Source organism: Rhamphochromis sp. 'chilingali' (assembly GCF_963969265.1).
Source record: "Rhamphochromis sp. 'chilingali' genome assembly, chromosome: 18".
In the NCBI taxonomy this organism is placed as follows: domain Eukaryota; kingdom Metazoa; phylum Chordata; class Actinopteri; order Cichliformes; family Cichlidae; genus Rhamphochromis; species Rhamphochromis sp. 'chilingali'.
In genome coordinates, this window is record NC_137945.1 from 28,986,812 (window position 1) to 29,005,472 (window position 18,661).

At 43.9% G+C, this 18,661-nt stretch overlaps 1 protein-coding gene across 3 annotated transcripts in view; it reads right to left on the reverse strand.

The window, feature by feature from the left end:
- Nucleotides 1-1,119: 1,119 nt before the first annotated feature.
- Nucleotides 1,120-18,661, reverse strand: part of znf438 (zinc finger protein 438) — a 58,403-nt gene continuing 40,861 nt past the window's right edge. For all 3 annotated transcript variants that reach the window (XM_080864502.1, XM_080864503.1, XM_080864504.1), the window contains 2 exons: nucleotides 3,681-5,446; nucleotides 1,120-3,545 (listed from right to left, as the gene is read on the reverse strand). In XM_080864502.1, coding sequence (XP_080720628.1) covers nucleotides 2,957-3,545; nucleotides 3,681-5,422 — 2,331 coding nt within the window. In that variant the 5' untranslated portion in view covers nucleotides 5,423-5,446 and the 3' untranslated portion in view covers nucleotides 1,120-2,956. The remainder of the gene's footprint in view (nucleotides 3,546-3,680; nucleotides 5,447-18,661) is intronic.

Consider the following 18,661-nt stretch of genomic DNA (forward strand, 5'->3'; position numbering starts at 1 on the left):
CAACCACTCAGCGTCATTACATAAATGAAGTAATGCAAACTTCTTTTTAATAAATCCTGTCCTGTGTGGAAGCTTTTGCAATCAGAACTGTGATCTGAATGCATTTTGGTGCCGAACACATTTTGCTTTTGCAAGAACAGCCGCACAGAATCTCTACAGGCTCCTCTTGTTCATGTGAATCTTTTATCTGTTTATTTATTCGTTTCTTTTTGTGTTCATTTTGCTATTACATTGTAAGTGGAATAGTATGAAGATGTCTAAGGCAAGACAGGCAAGAGAAACAAGCCAGAAATGGTTGATGGAAACAAATAGAAATGTACAATGTATCGCCAACTACTGCACCAGGAACCCGACATTCCCCTAGTGGCCAACCCAAGCCACGAGGGGAGCGGGCCAATGACCACACTAGAACATCCAGCCACGCACCTCAGAACCAACAAGAACCTGAATCCCAGGGAGGGGCAGAAGCGTCCAGACGGGAGCAGTGACCATGTCCCATCTTAAACTAGGCCCAGCAAGCCCCAGCCCCATTATTATAAAGAGCTAATGTTAAACCTTCAAATACACAGTGGGTGGCATCATGGCGGCTCTGTCCATTGTTTTCAAATACAGTCTATGCTTCTTACAAGTTTAGCATTCTGAACTTTAACTTTTCCTGAGTTACTAACTGTTTAGTGAAAAAAAGAAGAAGAAAAAAAAAACGTCCACACACACACACACAGTGTCCTGAACAAAGCAGATCTTTATTCTCATAAACATCAGGTTCTTCAGGTACATAAACAGCCACAAGCACGAACACTTTCAGTCTTTTGTTATTTTTTTTTGTTTCTGACAGCCAACATATCATGTGAGCCAAACACATTACATCGCCTAATGTGAGATTTTTCACTTTCTGACTTTTGCTGACAGTCATACACGCACGTATCTGAGGAGAGAAGAGACTGACCCTTAAGCCTGCCACTTCCTGGTTTGCGTTGAGGGCTTGAAAGCGAAGAACAAGTCACCGATGAACACCCAGACACATCAGAGTACTCTCTCAGTGCTTTGGCCTTCATTCAGTCCCCTGTTTGTGTCAGACACATAAGGACAGCTCTACATGGCTTTTTGTTGCCAGTGCTGGCAATGATATATGCATCTTGTTTCCCCTCCTTCACTGACAGAACAAAGCAGCTGATTCACTAGTTACTCTATGTAAATATATATATTTATTCTCATTATATCTATATATTCTATCTATAGAATAAGTCTATGTAGCATATATATACTTTTGGTAGGTCTTTTAAAAGATTCAGGTACATTCACTTAACCCTGTGATTTTTTTCTTTTCTTCTTCATATGAAAGATACATACAGACAGACGTTAACAGAGCTACTGTGCTCCCCAACCAAGAGCAAGACATTTAAGCACCCCCACCCCCAAAAAAGAAGCAAACAACAAATGTCTCAGTGCTGGTTCTTTAAGGACCAATAACAAGCATAAATATTCTCAGAGACCTCTTTAATAATCTATATAGTATAAAATAGCATATTTTCTGGACTTGACAACAGTTTATATTAACTCTATTCAGAGTCTAGGTGCACACAATTCCACAGGTGCGTACATGAGCTGGCAACAACAGGTAGGCGATTCAATGGTTTTCCTTTGCGTATTTACTAAACCGATGGTATTCTGTCAGTGGTTGAAAAAGCTTCAATGCAAACCTCACTTCTACAATCACAAGTGTGAATAGACCCTTGGCATATCACAGAATACACATATAGGCATTAATCGACAAGTCAAGAAGATAGAACTCGGCTTACTGAGGACCATACCAATGATAAGTCACGTTACGCATGAACACCAACATTTTTTTTCCGTTTTTTTTTTTCTCAGAAGGCCACAAGGATGTCACTTGGGTGCTGGTTAAGAAAAGTGTTCCTTCATGGGTCCAGGTGGATAATGAACCCCAATACTGCCCTTAATCGGACTCTGTTACACGAGCAATACTACACTGAGGATTGTACAGTTACAGAACACTTTTAAACTGTTATGACGCAAAGGCCAGTGGTTAAATTGTCAGCCACTGAGATGGTACCCAATGAACTACTTTTAATTCAGCCGTCCCCGAATAAAATGATCTCCTCAATGCTCTGTTCTAGCCATGCAGACCTGGTAGCTTGAGTCATCTTTAAGATTTCTGACTATGATAAATGGAGGTGACTAGAATTAGTTTGTGCTCACATTTTACATATCCCCAATAATGTTTTGCTTCTAAAAATAGCAAAATGAATGGGAAATAACGAGTAGGAAGCTGCAGGAGCTATTGTGACTTATGAACAACAAACTTGGAGCTACAGCAGTTGACTGCTAAACCTTTGTCCTGTGAAAAATGTGCCTGGTGTTACATGGAAAGGATTATCTGGCTACAAAAACATGTTTCGCTTTTAAACATTTGATCGTGTGTGGTGTCACTTTTCGTTTTGGTTCGGCACGTTTAAAAAAAAGAAAAAGATAAGAAAATCTGATCTTATCTGCATGGCTAGATATATTAAAGGGTGAAATGACCCCTGGACTATTTCAGTTGGGTCATAGATGACCTCTAATAACTTTTAAATAAACAATAGATAGAAAATAATCATTTGCATTTCCAACGAGATATTAAATACATACTTCCAAACAAAACAAAGTCCAAAAACAGAACAGTGCAATCAAAATAACATGAAAAATGATATTGTGTATAAAACTGGATTCTCTGACCTAGCGAGAGCATCTCTTGCAAATCTTAACACAAAGATCACTTTTCACCACAGGCTTGATTTTATCTTTACTGTTTTTCATCTTTTGCACAAGGTCAGATTTCTCCAGTGGTGAAAGATGAAACTAGTGCTATAAGAGAACATCTCTATCCCTGTGCTGCTGATTGTTAGAACTGAGTGTGTATGAGTAGGAGCCCACGCCAACCCAAAGGGCCAGTCGGCTAACGCGGGCTTGGAGCAGGAGTTTCCAGATCCCGGTCGGCCTCGCCCTCTTCCTGGCCAGAGTATGAGCTCAGGGCATCCCACAGCAGGCTCGGACGCTCACAGTGGTGGTGACACCTCCAGTGCTCCATGACCAGCTCTTTAGTGTCTAGCACCTCACTGCAAAGCACACAGTTAAAAACTGCACCTGTGGCAAGAATGCCGAGGCCTCCGCTGCTTTCTGGTGATGGGAGGACCCCGCTGTCATCTCCTTCCCTTCCTCGGTGGTGGGACATGATGTGCTTCTTAAGCTTGGAGAAAGAAAAGAATTCTTCGTCGCAGCTTCCACACTTGACCAGATTGCGCCTCTCATTTAACTGTCGCCAGTAGTGGGCAGCGTGCTTTACCAGTTCGTTCTCAGCCTCACGGCCTCCCCGTGGGGGTTGGCCCTCACAGAGTTGAATGTGGACCTCCTCCCCGTGCACATATCGCAAATGCATCTTCATGTCTGCAAAGGTGGGAGTGATTGCCTGACAGCGGCCACATTTGATCTGCAGCTCCACAGGATCTTCACAATCCTGTTCATCTGATGGTTCCGGCAAGCTGCCCCTGCAGAGAAATAAAAGGAATAAGGTGCAGTCAGTCAGTATCTTTGGCTGTTTAATTCCCCTTGCCAGAAGTTAAAGATCAAAAATGAGGTTGCAGCATATATTCATTAGTTATCTCAATCGCTAATAATCTTACCCCTCTACAAGCACGTCTTCCTCGTGATGACTGACTGACGGCTCCACGGTTAGCACCACCTTATGGACCTCTCTCAGATGACTGAAGTATACCCCAACATATCCAAAGGCCTTTTCGCAGAACTCGCAGGATAGAGAACGACGTGGCCGTACCTCAGAGTGATGAAGCTTCTTGTGGGTGCTCAGGCTGCTTGAGTGAGCGTACGTCTTGCGGCAGACGGGGCAGATGTGCGGCCGATTGTTGGCGTGACTGTTCATGTGGCTCTGAAGGTGATGCTTGAATTTGAAGCAGCGGCTGCAGGTGGGGCAGCGGTGGGGCGGTCGGCTTCCTATGAACACTCTAGGATGGGAGCCTCCTCTGAGGTGGAGGGTTACCGGGGTTGGCTGAGGTGGACAGTCCAATGCTTTTGTTGTGGTAGAGGTGGGGAGCTGATGACCAAGTATGAGCTCCTGTTCTTGGCCATCTGGCGTAATAGCAGGCAGACTAACCAACTGGGGAACTGTCTCCATCACCAACATGGGCTTGGGTCGAATGCTGCGGTATTTTTTTGAAATATCAACTTCCTTTTGTTTGGATCCTGGAACAACTGCCGGCTGTTTCTCCGGGACCCTTCTACGGAAGAAGGATAAAGACCTTTTCTTGCGGGCTTCAAAAGCTAAGATGTCTTCCATTGTTTTTCTCTTCCTTCCTCTCTTCTTGCCAGGTGGCTTCTGGAGTGTTCCTACAACAGGCAATAATGTGGGCTGGGCCTGAGGCTCTAGACTGGAGTTAGGCACCCGGTTGTGACTCAAGGTTTCAGCTGTCTCGTGGGACTTGGATGTAGAATCTAAAGGGCTGGTGAGTCCTTTCAGGCCAGGTAAACTTTTCTTTTCTGGAGATAAATTATTGAGCTTGGCAGCTGGGATGAGGGTGCTCTTCATTTTAGAGTAGGGCAAAATGGGTAATTTCCCCTTAGGTGGGGATGGGATAATCTGGACTGCTTTACTGAAGATGGCTGGAGAAAGGACAGTGATACTGCCCTGGGTCTGGGCTGCAGCCAGCTTAGATTGGCACACTCTCACTGTAGTCTTATTGTCCTCCGGTGATTTGCTTTGGGAGCTTTTGATGGAAGCAGGGGGGTACTGCAGGTTCTGAATGAGACCAGTGGTGGTAGGTCGTTCTGAGCCATCTGGTACTCGCTCCAACTGAGAACCCGGGTAGAGGACAGCATTATCTGGTAGAAGAGCAGTAACAGAGATGTCAGAGGAGGCTGGGTCTATTAGAATTAGCTGCTCTGAAGGCTCTTCTTTGGGCACAAGGGTTTCCTTTGTGTGCTTGGTCTCTTGTAGATTCTTCTTAATAGCTGTTGATGCTCCACAACCCACTGATTTGGTCTGTGCTGAGTCAGAAACTCTGGAGGCTGTTTTCACCCTGGCAGGTAGTGGAGGAGATTTGACCTTATCTGTGGTCCCCTTGCTCCTCATTGGCTGGTATCTGGGAATGGGTAGTTTAAGGTTCTTCTGATGCTGCGGCGACTGAGAAGAAACAGAAGGTGGGAGCGCCACCAGGGAGAATGTGCCATCTTGACCTGCTATTTGCATGAGTGCATAGTTTTGGGTGGGCACAATGATGGACTTGGGGCTTGAGGCAGTGGTAGCCTCAGGCAGAGCAGATGAGGGCTGACAGGACTGGACCGCAGGGGAAGAAGAGGGCACCACAGCCGGGGCCTTGGGGGCAATGCTCCGAAACTGAAGGCTCTTCATCTGATGGTCTGCAGTCACTACCAACTGAAACACAAGCATAAAAAACATGTATATAAGTTCATGCGCTGAGGGCCTTCAGCTTTTCCAGTCTTAAATCCCCCTTAAACCCCGAACAGGCAACCCATCAGCTAGCCTGCATGCTGATGCTCTGACAGGAACAGCCAATAACGAACATCAAGGCCAAGACGTCCTGATCGTATTTACAAATGCAGATATACTTTTACATTAAATACTTACCAGCATGCTGCCAAAATGTGCATTGCTGGTGACTAGAACTTCAACTAACAGTCCTTGGTGCCAAGGCTGAGATAAACGAGGAGTTATCTCATAAAGAGGAACAAACAGTACTCCAAGAACAGACAAAGCCCAGCAGAAACCTTGAGGAGGAGCTCCATTTGCCCCCACCCGGGAAGAGCCTCAGAAAGGAGAGACATCCATGGCATCTGAGGAAGAGCCTCAGAAAGGAGAGACATCTAAGGCAAGAAGAGGGGTCCCTATTTGCCTCCAACTCTCTCAACAACACCAACGACCAGGACAAGGGACCACGACCTTCCCCAGTCCCCCAAACCCCTGACAGGCCATCACCCTCCTCCCCCTCCCTTTCTCCCTCCTCCCCACACCTGAAATTCACTGAGGAGATGATGGAGCGGGTCAATGCTGGGCTCAGATCTACCCCCCGTCCCAATCCCTTTTTGTCCCCCATAAACCCCCCACCAGAGCGGCCAAAGGTTCGCCATCGAGCCCCACCCTCAACAGAGCAATCGAAGTCACATTGCCCAGCCTCGCCCCCCTTAGTTCCTCTTCATGCCCTGTCTCCGCAGTCTGATATGTGATATGTGAAGGGTCCGGGCTGTGAGGATTATGGCAGTGATGACTTTTCCCAGGAGAAGCTGGGACCCTGTTTACTAGAAGGTTTTAAAATTTCTGTACTTTTAGGTGACAGGAGACATGTGGCCTGGTCAAAACACAGAGAGCTGCACTCTAAAAGATCTTTAAACATAGTAAACATACCTTGTGTGCCACAGACTGCTCCCAAACATGAGGGGACAAGTAATACCTCTAAAACACTTAAGTTGGCTTTATTAAACATTAGATCTCTAGCTGGGAAAACATTTTTAATTAATGATTTAATCACTGAGCACAGCCTTGATTTTATGTTTTTAACTGAAACTTGGTTGGACCAAAGTAACAGTGGAGCTGTTCTCATCGAGACGACCCCTCCTAACTACAGTTTTATCAGTGAGGTCAGGGCGAGCAGGAGAGGAGGAGGGGTTGCTGTAAGCAGCTATCTCCTGGAAGTTTTCAGTCTTTTGAATATGTGGCTTTACAGCTGAAGGCCCCATCCAAAGTTGTGTTTCTTAATGTTTACAGGCCTCCCAAATACTGCACAGACTTTTTTAATGACCTCAGTGAACTGCTGTCTGTGATCTGTGTTGATTTTGACTGTGTAATTATTGCTGGGGATTTTAACATTCATGTAGACAACCCTCAGGACAAAGGGACTAAAGACCTGAGTAACACTCTGGGCAACTTTGGGCTGACTCAGCATGTAACAGAGGCCACACATAATAGAGGACACACTCTTGACCTACTGATCTCCAAAGGCCTGAGCATTTCAAAGGTTACTGTGTCTGATGTGGGCCTGTCTGATCATTACTGTGTTTTCTTTGAAAGTAAAATCTCAGCCCACACAAATATATCAACAACAGTGATCACAAAACGGTGTATAACTGAACACAGTAGTGCAATTTTTAACCAGGTCTTCCCATTAACACCTGACCTGCCCAGAGGGTCAGTCAATGAGCTCGTCAATAGCTTCAATGCTAACATGTTAAATGTAATGGACACTATTGCTCCCATTAAGGTGAAGGTTATCTCTGGAAGGAAAAAGTCTCCATGGAGAAACTCCACACTGGTGAAAAATGAAAAAAGAGAGTGTAGGAAAGCTGAGCGCAGATGGAGAAAAACAAACCTCCAGGTTCATTATGACATTTATAAAGAGAAACTTCACAATTATAATTTACAACTGAGGAATGCAAGGAGGTCCTACTTCTCTGACATCATCACTAAAAACAGCCATAATGCTCGGGTCTTATTTTCTACAGTTGACAGGCTAACAAACCCTCCTGTGTCAGTGGCAGCTGAACTTCATTCGACCATGGCCTGCAATGACTTTGCCAAATTCTTCACTGAAAAAATCCAAAAAATTAGACAAGCAATTGGTACATCAACAGCAGATCCAGGATATGTACTGTGTCCACCAAAAAACTGTTTAAACACCATGAAACAGTTTCAACCTATTAACAGCAAAGACCTGGAGGACATCTTAGGTCAACTGAACTCCTCCTCCTGCTGTTTAGATGTCCTGCCAACAAGTTTTTTCAAAAAGGTCTCAAAGACTTTAGAGTCAGACCTGTTACAGATCGTCAACTTTTCTTTATTATCAGGTGTGTTTCCAGAATCACTAAAAACTGCTGTAATCAAACCTATACTGAAAAAGGACAATCTTGACAAGACACAAATGAACAACTACAGGCCGATCTCAAATCTCCCGTTTTTAAGTAAGATCATTGAAAAAGCAGTTTCCCAACAGCTCAGTTACTTCTTAAAACAGAATAATTGCTACGATGCCTTCCAGTCAGGTTTTAGACAGAACCACAGCACTGAAACCGCTCTGACCAAAGTGTTTAATGACACTTTTCCCATACAGACAGTGGAAAAATGTCAGTCCTAGTTTTACTGGATCTCAGTGCAGCATTTGATACAGTTGACCACAACATATTACTCAAACGACTGGAGAACTGGACAGGTCTTTCAGGAACTGTACTAAACTGGTTCAAAACATACGTAGAAAACAGGAAATACTTTGTATCAATAGGTAACTTCACATCTGAGCAGACAAGTATCACATGTGGAGTTCCCCAAGGTTCCATCTTGGGACCCCTTCTGTTTAACATCTACATGCTCCCACTGGCACAGATTATAAACAACAACAAAATAAACTATCACAGCTATGCAGATGACACACAAATATATATCACAATGTCACCAGGAGACCGAGGCCCTGTACAGGCTCTTGGTAAATGCATTGAGGAAATCAATGACTGGTTGTGCCACAATTTTCTCCAGCTAAACAAAAACAAAACTGAGGTAATAGTCTTTGGCGCCAAAGAAAAACGATTACAGGTCACCAGAGAACTTCAATCTATACATCTAAAAACCACAAACCAGGCGAGAAATTTGGGTGTAGTGATGGATGCAGACCTAAACTTAGAAAAACACATTAAGACAATAACAAAGTCAGCTTACTATCACCTCAAGAATATATCAAGGATAAAAGATCTGATGTCTCAACAGGACCTGGAAAAACTAGTCCATGCATTCATCTTTAGTAGGCTTGATTACTGTAACAGCATCTTTACAGGTCTACCTAAAAAATCAGTCAGACAACTACAGCTCATTCAGAACTCTGCTGCTCGAGTCCTCACTAAGACCAAAAAAGTGGACCACATCAGTCCAGCTCTGAGGTCCTTACACTGTGTGACAAAGTGGGTGAGAAGACCATTTGTCTACATTCTTAGTTAACATTCTTGTTTTGATTTAACCATATTTCACATGTAATCTGCAATAGGCAAACATCTACTATCCCGGGTTTGTTTATGTTCTGCACTTTTACAGATTATATAATATAACATCTTGGTTTAAATCAATTCATGCAAGTTTGTTAAGTTAACATGTTATTTATTTCAACTGTTAATTTGTATTGTTTGAACTTACCTTTACCTACCTGTCTTCCAGAAGCAAAAAGAGGAAATGTAGTTCTACTTCCTGCTTTATACCTTCTGGGTTCATCTGAGGTCACAGGAAGAGACCAAGGGCAGGAGGGGAAGAATTCTTATAATTTAATAAAGTTGATTTTAAAGGGTTTATAAAGAAATAGATTTAATGTTGTGATATGTATTGATTACACCAGAGTTTATGTTGCCAGTCAAGAGGAGTAGTAGAGGATGAATATAATCATGTTCATCTCACCTACCTACTGAATGGAATAGTCCAGAGGAGAAAGTGTTTGATTAAGGGGACTATTTAAGCAGACGAACTCAGGTGTTTCAGAAGAAGGGTTCAGGTCAGTGTAGCTGTGTGCAGTTTGACCTTAATTTCCGTTGATTTAAGTTCAGTTATGTTTATTTGAATTGAGTTTATTATAGAGTTGAGTTTCTTATTTGTTTCTTTGTAAATATTCTTGGGCCACAGAATGGTGAATAAATCACTTGCTACACTGGACAGCATCAGTCTCCTGCACTTCTTTGACCGCTTAAGTCGAGTCCTACCACACACTGGCTGCCTGTCCGTCAGAGGATAGACTTTAAAGTTCTGATGCTGGCCTATAAAGCTCTGAATGGTTTAGGACCAAAATACATCAATGACCTCCTGACCCAGTATGAACCATCCAGATCCCTCAGGTCATCTGGATCCGGTCTTTTATCAGTTCCCAGAGTCAGAACCAGACACGGAGAAGCTGCATTCAGCTTTTATGCTCCTTATATCTGGAACAAACTCCCAGAAAGCCTCAGATCAGCTGAAACACTCAGTTTATTTAAATCCAGGTTGAAGACTCACCTGTTCTCAGCTGCATTTGAATAAAGCACCAAATCCACACTTTAAGCTTAAATTTCAAAACTTACATTTAACTACTGATTTTATCTACTGTTCTGATTTTATCTGTTTTGATTTTATATACTGTTGTTTGTTTGTTAATTAGTTAGTTAGTTTATTTGCTTGTTTTATTCAATTTTAAATCATGCTTTTTATTTGTTCTTGTTTCTAATGTCTCTGTAAAGCACTTTGAATCACCTTGTTGTTGAATTGTGCTATACAAATAAACTTGCCTTGCCTTACAAGTATCACATTTACAAAGCAAAGACTTCTTTGCTTTGTGTCGAGGTGTTCATCAGTGACTTCAAGTATTGTAAATCTTGCCCCGTGGATGCAGATTTTGTCTATGAACGAGGCAAGATTTTTCCACATGAACAATGAAAGTCAACACTGCAACACGTAGCACGTGCGCAGGCTTAAACTGGTTTGGTCTACAGACGGCAACAAGATGTGGTCAGAATGGGCGGGAGATATATTTTGGATGCATTTTTTACTCCTGATGCAAGAACAATTTTCAGAAGCCAAAATTTAAGTATTCTCACTGCACTGTTAGTGAGAACTGGTTAGAGTTCATGTCATTGTGGTTGATGGTTCGGACCTTAATATAAATGCAACCCCTCTGCATACGGTCTCCTTTTCTTTCTTTTTTTTTGTGGTGTCGCTACTTTGCAACCCAAGCAAGACAGCAGCAACGTGCAGTGTGTAAAATGCAGGCATATGCACAAGTGTGACAAGCTGTCCTATTACCCATGTCTCTCTAGACCCAAACAGCAGACTCTCTGTCCCCCAGGCTAAGGACAGAGTGCCCCCTTTGATATGGGCTCAGCATGTAGTCAAGGTACATGCTGAGGATCTGTGGTGAAGGGACTCCTTTTACCTCCCCCCTCACTTCCTGTAAGGATCAGTCAATGGAGCGTGAAAGCTGCTCCCTACTCAACCTGGCCAAAGGCAACGAGGATGTCCCTGAAAAAAAAAGACCTGGGTTTATTTTATCATCCCTTGTTCACAAATAACAATTCATGGTAGCCCAGTGGGGATGAGGCTTTGCACTCCGTGTTTCACCTTTCTGACTATGTTGATACAGTGGGGGAAACTATAACCTCAGAGTGAGGTTTTAAGCAAGTCTTTATTATCTCAATCTACCATAGCGTTTCCATCCATCAATCAAAAGCCACAGGTATGGTTTTAAAAACAAAGACAGAATTCCCTTCATTTATATCAATACTCTATCTTTATATCAAAAGCAGGGACAGATTACACTGGAATGCTTCAAAAGGCCTAACTGTAAACAGACTCTGGGATTTCAATTTCACATTATAACCTGAACCTTAATAGCACCGTTTGATACAGGCAATGTTCCAGCTCCACTCTGTAATACCAAACAGCATAAAGTGCAACAATCTGGAGGTGTTACAAAAGGCAAATATTTAAACAAAATCATTTCTCCATACAAAACCCCCTGCCTGCTTTCACGCTCAAAGCCCTGCACACTCAAAAGGAGGAGAGGAAGAGAAAAACGGCAAAGGGCATATTGTTTAACAGCTGGAAGTGTTTCTGTGCACAGATTATTTATACAGTACCCCTACCGCATTACGACTCCATAAAGCTGGAGATATTCCTCCTCTGTGTGGATAGTTGATTCCAATTTGACTGTGACTTTGGCAGAACACAGAGTGGAATAAAACTGTGGGATGTGCGTTCCTCTGGGTGCTTTATGTAGGTATAAAAAGTGAGAGAATGGACTTGAGGCAATACCTGTTGATTAATTCTGCAATGTGTACATTAATTAAGTTTCTATCTGTGGTGTTATTGCGTTGCTGTGTTTTATAAGACCATATTCACTGCAGGAGGAAGAAGTAGGAACAGAAAGAAAGGGGGAAACTTCCTCATGATTTTTGTTCAGGGAATTTATCCTTGGGCAACTTTGTACACAAAGAAAGGAGAAGGCTCAACCTATGTAGGCAGCTGAAGCACAACTGCACAGTCACTAGGCAAACAGAGCAGCGCCAGCGGTGGGAGATCAGGAGGGTTATGAAAACTGTCCTGGTGTAAGATGGCTCCAGTGAGTCGAGCTGAAAGTTGATGACCACCGTTTATGTTCATAAGCTTAAAACAGTATAAATTTACACTCTAAAAATTACCTATCCAAAGCCTGAAAACTGAATACCTACCTAACGATCAGCCACCTGATCGTTAGGTAGGTATATATGAATGTTTTACAGAGCTGCCATTGTCACTTAGCATGCTAACTTCCATTCATTTGTGGGACTCATTTTAGCTCATTTCAGGATTTAATCTCTGACTGTTTCTTTTGTCCAGACTCCCTCTCCACATCTGTCCCTCCCTGAGCCTTGTTCTGCTGGAGGTTTCTTCCTGTTAAAAGGGGAGTTTTTCCTCCCCACTGTCACCAATTGCTTGCTCGTATGGGATGATCTAATTGTTGAAGTTTCCTCTGTATTATTATAGTGTCTTTAACTTACAATATAAAGCATCTGGAGGCCATGATAAAACCATATTAAACTGAACTGAATGTACTGTTATCACAATTAAGACTTGTTCTCATTTTAAGAGGCCCTAAAGACAACACTTTAAAAAACACTTTCGGGCCACATCTGCTAATTCACTTCACTGAATGGGTCAATGACACAACACAGACCCCTTTACTGTTGCACAGAAGGCAATACAGATATATGTCAAAGTGCTACTTTTAAACTTCCAGCTATTTTTGTAACCCTTCTACAGTTTGCTAATTTCCCTCCGTGTGCTCATAATTTGATTCAGGTCTCAGTATGTGCCTCTATCTACATAACCTGCATTTTAAAAACTCCCTTCTTCCACTTCAGGCACATTGGAGAGGGAAGAGACAAAAATGAGAATGAGAAAGAGGAAGGAGTGGGCAAGGGTTTGATTTCTTGTTGATGTAACAGCAGCGGTCAACTTGCCCTGTCATCATTCTCTATTCTCCCCAGAAGGTTATTTTGGTGTTCAAACACAAAAAGACACCAAATGAACAGAAATCAAGAGCAACGGTTGTTTAAAAGCTAGACCTGCAGCCCTTTGCAATGTCCAGTTACAATCAAGCACAAGCTATAATAAAATCCAGCTAGTGTAACTAGAATTTTTAATAGTTCTGTTGTTTTCTGTTTCACAGGTAAAAGCATTTCAAGGCTCAACATCTGATCAAAGAAGACAACAGAATGCAATGTCATTTTCAGTAGACACACAAATGATAGACAAAGCTTTCAGATACCTTTAGTTGTTATTTTACACATGACAGGATGATGCTGGCACCAGCGTACTTAACCAAATATCCCATTAGGCCCAGTGATGAGCAATATCTGGATCCTGCCAGATTTTGTCTGTCCACTCTAGGTCTGATCAGCTATGAGTTTTTGAGATGGCTGCTCTGCTTACAGTTTCTCCAGACTAGTGGAGCTCTGCAACAAATGGAGATGGTGTTTCTTGACCATTTTATTGGTGAAAGCTAGGGCTGCTCAATTAATCGAATTTTAATCACGATTACGATCTGGGCTTTCAACGATCATTAAAAATGACTAAGCCGATTATTAGCTCCTCCCTCGTGCTTTACTCTCGCACTGCTCCGTGTGGCAAATCGAGCGCACCTCTCTGCATTTCGAACACCCGTCACAACAATTAAGAGGACCCGAGGGAAGCTCGGAAAGCTAAGCAGAAGTTATTTGGAGAGGAGAGTGACTGCCGTTGGTTGAAAAGAGAGGTAAAAAAAAACTTCAGTGGTGTGGAAACATTATGGGTTCGCGGAGTCAGACGTGAATCAAGTAGACACAGTGTGTAAACTTTGCTACAGTGTCGTAGCTGCACCACAGAGCAACACTGCAAAGTTCACTAAACAAAGATGTTTACATTTTTCATTTATTTTTTATATTGCAAACATTTGCACTGTTATCAGTATTTGCACACTATTTTATATTATTTTTTGACAATCTTTAAAGTCATTATTCAATACATTGTTATTGTTAAATAAATATCGTCAAATAATCGAGATCTCAATTTCAGTGAAAATAATCGTGATTATCATTTTTGCCATAATCGAGCAGCCCTAGTGAAAGCCTTTTTCAATCTGGTTACATCTGGTTTGGCCATCTGCCTTGGATCTTTGAGGGATGATTAGAAAAATCCTAACAGAAAGCTGGATCTTTTTTTTTTTTTTTTTTTTTTTTTCTCTTTTAAATGACATCAGAAACAGCAGTATGCGACATTACGTGATGGCAGAGCTTCAGTTCATCCTTTGTCATTTTTTTTTTTTTTTTTTTTTTTTTTAATAAATAGGACAGGGGGAATGAATGAGAGAAAGAGGGGGAGAGAAAGAAAGAAAACCAAAGGGGAGAAGAGACGGTGAGAAGGGGGGGGAAGAGAGAGAAAAAAAAAAAAAAAGAACTCCTGGGTCACCTGTATGGAGAAAAAAAAAAAAACAAACAAAAAAAACAAACAGAGGAGACAGCAAACAACAAAGAGTAACATAATAATAGAGAAAACAAAGCACCATCACAATAAACTAGCTAGTCATAGATATCAATATTTACTAAATAATAAACGATATTGTGCAGCACGCAAGATAGACAGCGCACAGTGCGCTTTGAGGCAGCAGCCAAGAAAGCTTTAGTCCGCGTCTGTGAATACCCATTTGTGCATACCTGTGTGGATCAGCATGCTTGCATTCCAAAGGTTTCTCCATGTAATGATCTGCTAGGGAGTGTGGGGGGGCCACAGCCCCGTCCTCCAGGGTGTGAAGCGGGTATGGAGGAGATCAAAACTCCAGACATCCAGAGGCCCCCAGAACACAAGAGACCAAGGAAGACCAACAGAGGAGCAGCCGCGCCACTGTTCCAGTAAGAGCTGAGGAGAGTCCCAGATGAGGGCTCGCCCAGCAGCCGCGGAGCAGAAGTCAGGGGGAGTTGCAGTGACGCGCCCGTGAGCTCCGCCGGCCCCCAGCTGCGCCTGAGTGACCGAGCCCCAGGCCGAGAGGCCGGGGGCACCCCACCTCCAAAGGGGCCCGAGCGAGCCCCAGGCCCCGACAAGCGGCCGCCAAGGAGTGAGCCGGTGTGTACCCGGACGCCCACCCCCAGACACAAAGAACCACCAACACACCGACACCTGAGGGAGTCCGCCACCGGCAGGGGAAGTGGTGGTGGGTGGAGATAGGCCTCCAAACCTTGGAGGGCCTGAGGTGTCCCCAGAGAGGTGGCGTCTGATACCCAACCTGACATATAGACACAGACATACAGGCACACACAGACACAAACATCCATTCCCACCCTCATGCTCTCATATGCACTCACTCCACACTCAACCAACGTGGAGACAGACATAAAGAGACACACACAATCACACTCCCCAAGCGTACTCTACAAACCGGGTCTAGGTACCCTTGCCCCTGGAGGGGGGAATTGCACCCAGACCCAGGTGGTGTTACCCTTTTCCCTGCGGTGGGGAGAGGCAGACCACCCCGACTCCGCAGCAGCAGGGAGGCCCCACACCCCAGACCGCAGTCGGACGGCCAACTCCTCCTACTAGCCCTCCCGCTCCAGCAGGCCGCAGAGAATGGGGGTGGGAGAAGACTCCAAACCTCCCTCCACCCGCTCATTGTAGTGTTGATGCATATGTGTTCTAAGGTGCAATTAAAACCCAGGAGGGCATGGAAAGAAAGCTGGATCTTAATTCAAGGATGGTCCTGCTACGTGCCCACTCTTTGTCTACGTATAGAGAATGGATAAACTCCAACAAAGCACAGGCTACAGAAGTGCACTTATGTGCAGTCCTCCAAAAAAAAGGAAAGAAAAAGGAGGGGTTGGGTGATGATGCCATATGTAAATTGGAAAGATAATATTTTTTAATGTGTTATTTTTTTGGGCCTTTCATTTTTATAGACAGTGGAGAGTGGACAGGAAAGTCGTGGAAGATGCACAGCAGAGGGCTTTGGATCGGTCGCTCCATTTCACCTTTGCGCCATGTTCGCCTGCTAATCGTGTGACCTAAGCTAGCATCAATGTAAACCAGACTCACCTCAGTAAAGCTCAGATTAGTGTGCCGTGACAAAGATTGCTCATTAAATAAAATTCACAGTAATTACAAAGAAGTCTTTGCTTTGTAAATGTGATTTATTGTGTGCAGAAAAATAAGCAAGAAGTGCATTTAATTCATAAAACGTGAAGGGCCTGTGAACACTTTCCAAAATAACTCATCCACACACTGATGGCCGACATGCTCCTGTAAAGAAAAATGTCTTCGAATGCGAACCCCATTCACCTTAACTGTTATGCAGCTTTGACTCGAGGGGGCATAACACAACAAGGCTAAGAGACAAATGTGCAAGCAGGTCACTGATGCTACTCAAACTGCTGCTAGATTCAAAACGCCAACTGCTCCGATCTGACTGGGGTCAGAGGTCACTGCTAGGGTGATGCAGAAATCTGGTTTCTGGAGAGAATGTAAGAAACTAAGGAAGAAAGAAGAAAAACGATAGTGTGTGTGTGAGAAAGAGGGGGGTTGCTCCACAGAGACAGATTATCAGGTAAAGCCAGAGGGGTGAGAGGTGAGGATCTGGTGTTTATGCTGGAAACAGGTCAGGGGTGAGCAGCAGGGCAGAGTGGGGACGGGCCAGGCATCCACCTGGAATGGAATGACACGGTATGAACTGCAGACGCTTTACTCACACACACAAAAACGTCAGCTCATGCTCTCACAGCTGAACGCTGGTCACATGAAGATCTGGTCCAGCCAAGACCGACTGGCCGACCAGCCAAAACAACCCACCTATTGTTAGGCAGTAATGCAATTTAGTGAGAGCTGAAAGCGCCACTTTGTTCAGTGTCAAAACATGAAGAGCACCGTGTTTGGGGAGCATCCCCGATGCGTTCTGTGATTCTGCTTTGTCTCGCTTTTAGCCAAACAACTACTGTTTAAACTGCAGAGTGCAGCATTTTGCTTCCTATCTATGAAGGCGGTGGCAAGGACCCAAACATAACAACAACCACATCTCGAAAAAAGAAAAAAAAAAAACCATTAAAAAAAACCCAATTCTCACATGAAAACGAAGCAGACAATAAGAAAGGGAGAAAGGGGAGGTAATTTCTTTTTTTTCCCCTCACAGTGAGTTTTGAAGAAATCAAATCTGAAGTATTTTGGGGAAAGGAGAGCAGAGGAGTGTGAGGTTTGTTATCTCTTCTTGTAGGTGAGAGCAATGCTCATCTGGGACTCACAGATAGAGTCTGGAGATGGAGGGGGTCTGGAATGAGACTGCGTGTGTGTGTGTGTGTGTGTGTGTGTGTGTGTGTGTGTGTGTGTGTGTGTGTGTGTGTGTGTGTGTGTGTGTGTGTGTGTGTGTGTGAGAGAGAGAGAAGACTTAAAAAACAGCAGAGGCCAAGCTCCCCCAGGTTTTAGCCCAGATGAAAGGCCAGGATCTGGACTAGATAAGAGAGCAGATCATGGGGGGTCGGGGCCAGTCGGCTGTGAGAAGCCATGTCCAGCGGCCATCTCTCAGTAGCCCCCTCTCTCTTGCACGCACACACACATTATGTGTGGGATAAGTAAATGTGAGAGAGTTAGTTAAAAAGATAAACCTTTCTTGCCTTTGTTAAGATGCAAAAACATAAAAAAAACCCAAAAATGCATCCAAGAGGAAATGACATCATTCCCTCCTGTGTAAAGTTATCTGTGCTCCATTGCTTCTGCCTGCATGCATGCTAACTACTCATTTTTGCGCACCAGCTCGTATATGCATGTGTGTGTGGGTGAAAGCATGAAAGCAGTCATGGGGTAATGAAGTCAGTGTTCTTGCTTTATCTCAGAGTGCTTCTGAATGAGAGAGCCAAAGAAGAGGCGCACACGCTGCCAACATCCAGCTGCTCCTTTTCACCTCTTCACCGGACAACAAACAGCGAAAGCTGTTGTAAGACAGAACATCAGAACACCATATGGTATTCAGCGCACGCACACACACATATGTCATCCACTGTCACCTGAGCAAATCAATGCAAGAGAGAAATCCATTCCAATTAGGATCCGGCTGCTCTGCCCTGCATGTGGATGTAGATTAATCAATAAAGAAATCCCACCACTGATCTGCCATTCACCGTACAGAACACACTGAACTCAGACTCTCTGTGTTTTGCTTTCATTCACTTGCAAAATAAGGAAGTGTACGCACTCGTCCTTTTTATATGAATCCAAATAATTTTCTATTCAAAAGGATTCCAAAGTGGTCAGTAAAAAAATGGAGGTCCTGCCCTTTAAAAGCAGGATCCTGTAAACCCCCGACAGCCAGCGACCTGTGACCCGATGTCCACAGCGAGGCCATGCGTCATTCCCCGGGAAGCCATAGCGTCCTCAATCATCCGTGCTTGCAGATGACCCAAATGAGCGTACGAGCACACATAAACAGACGCGGCCACGTTGCACGCAGCTGATGTGGCTCCCGGCTCTGAGCTGAGTGACGTCGACACGGATGCGAGGTGACAGCAGTGTGTCAAAGTGCACGTAACTGTGTAGAGGTAGGTGTGTGTGTATTCAAGGTCGGAAGTGTTAACGTGGCCCTCCTCCCCCGCC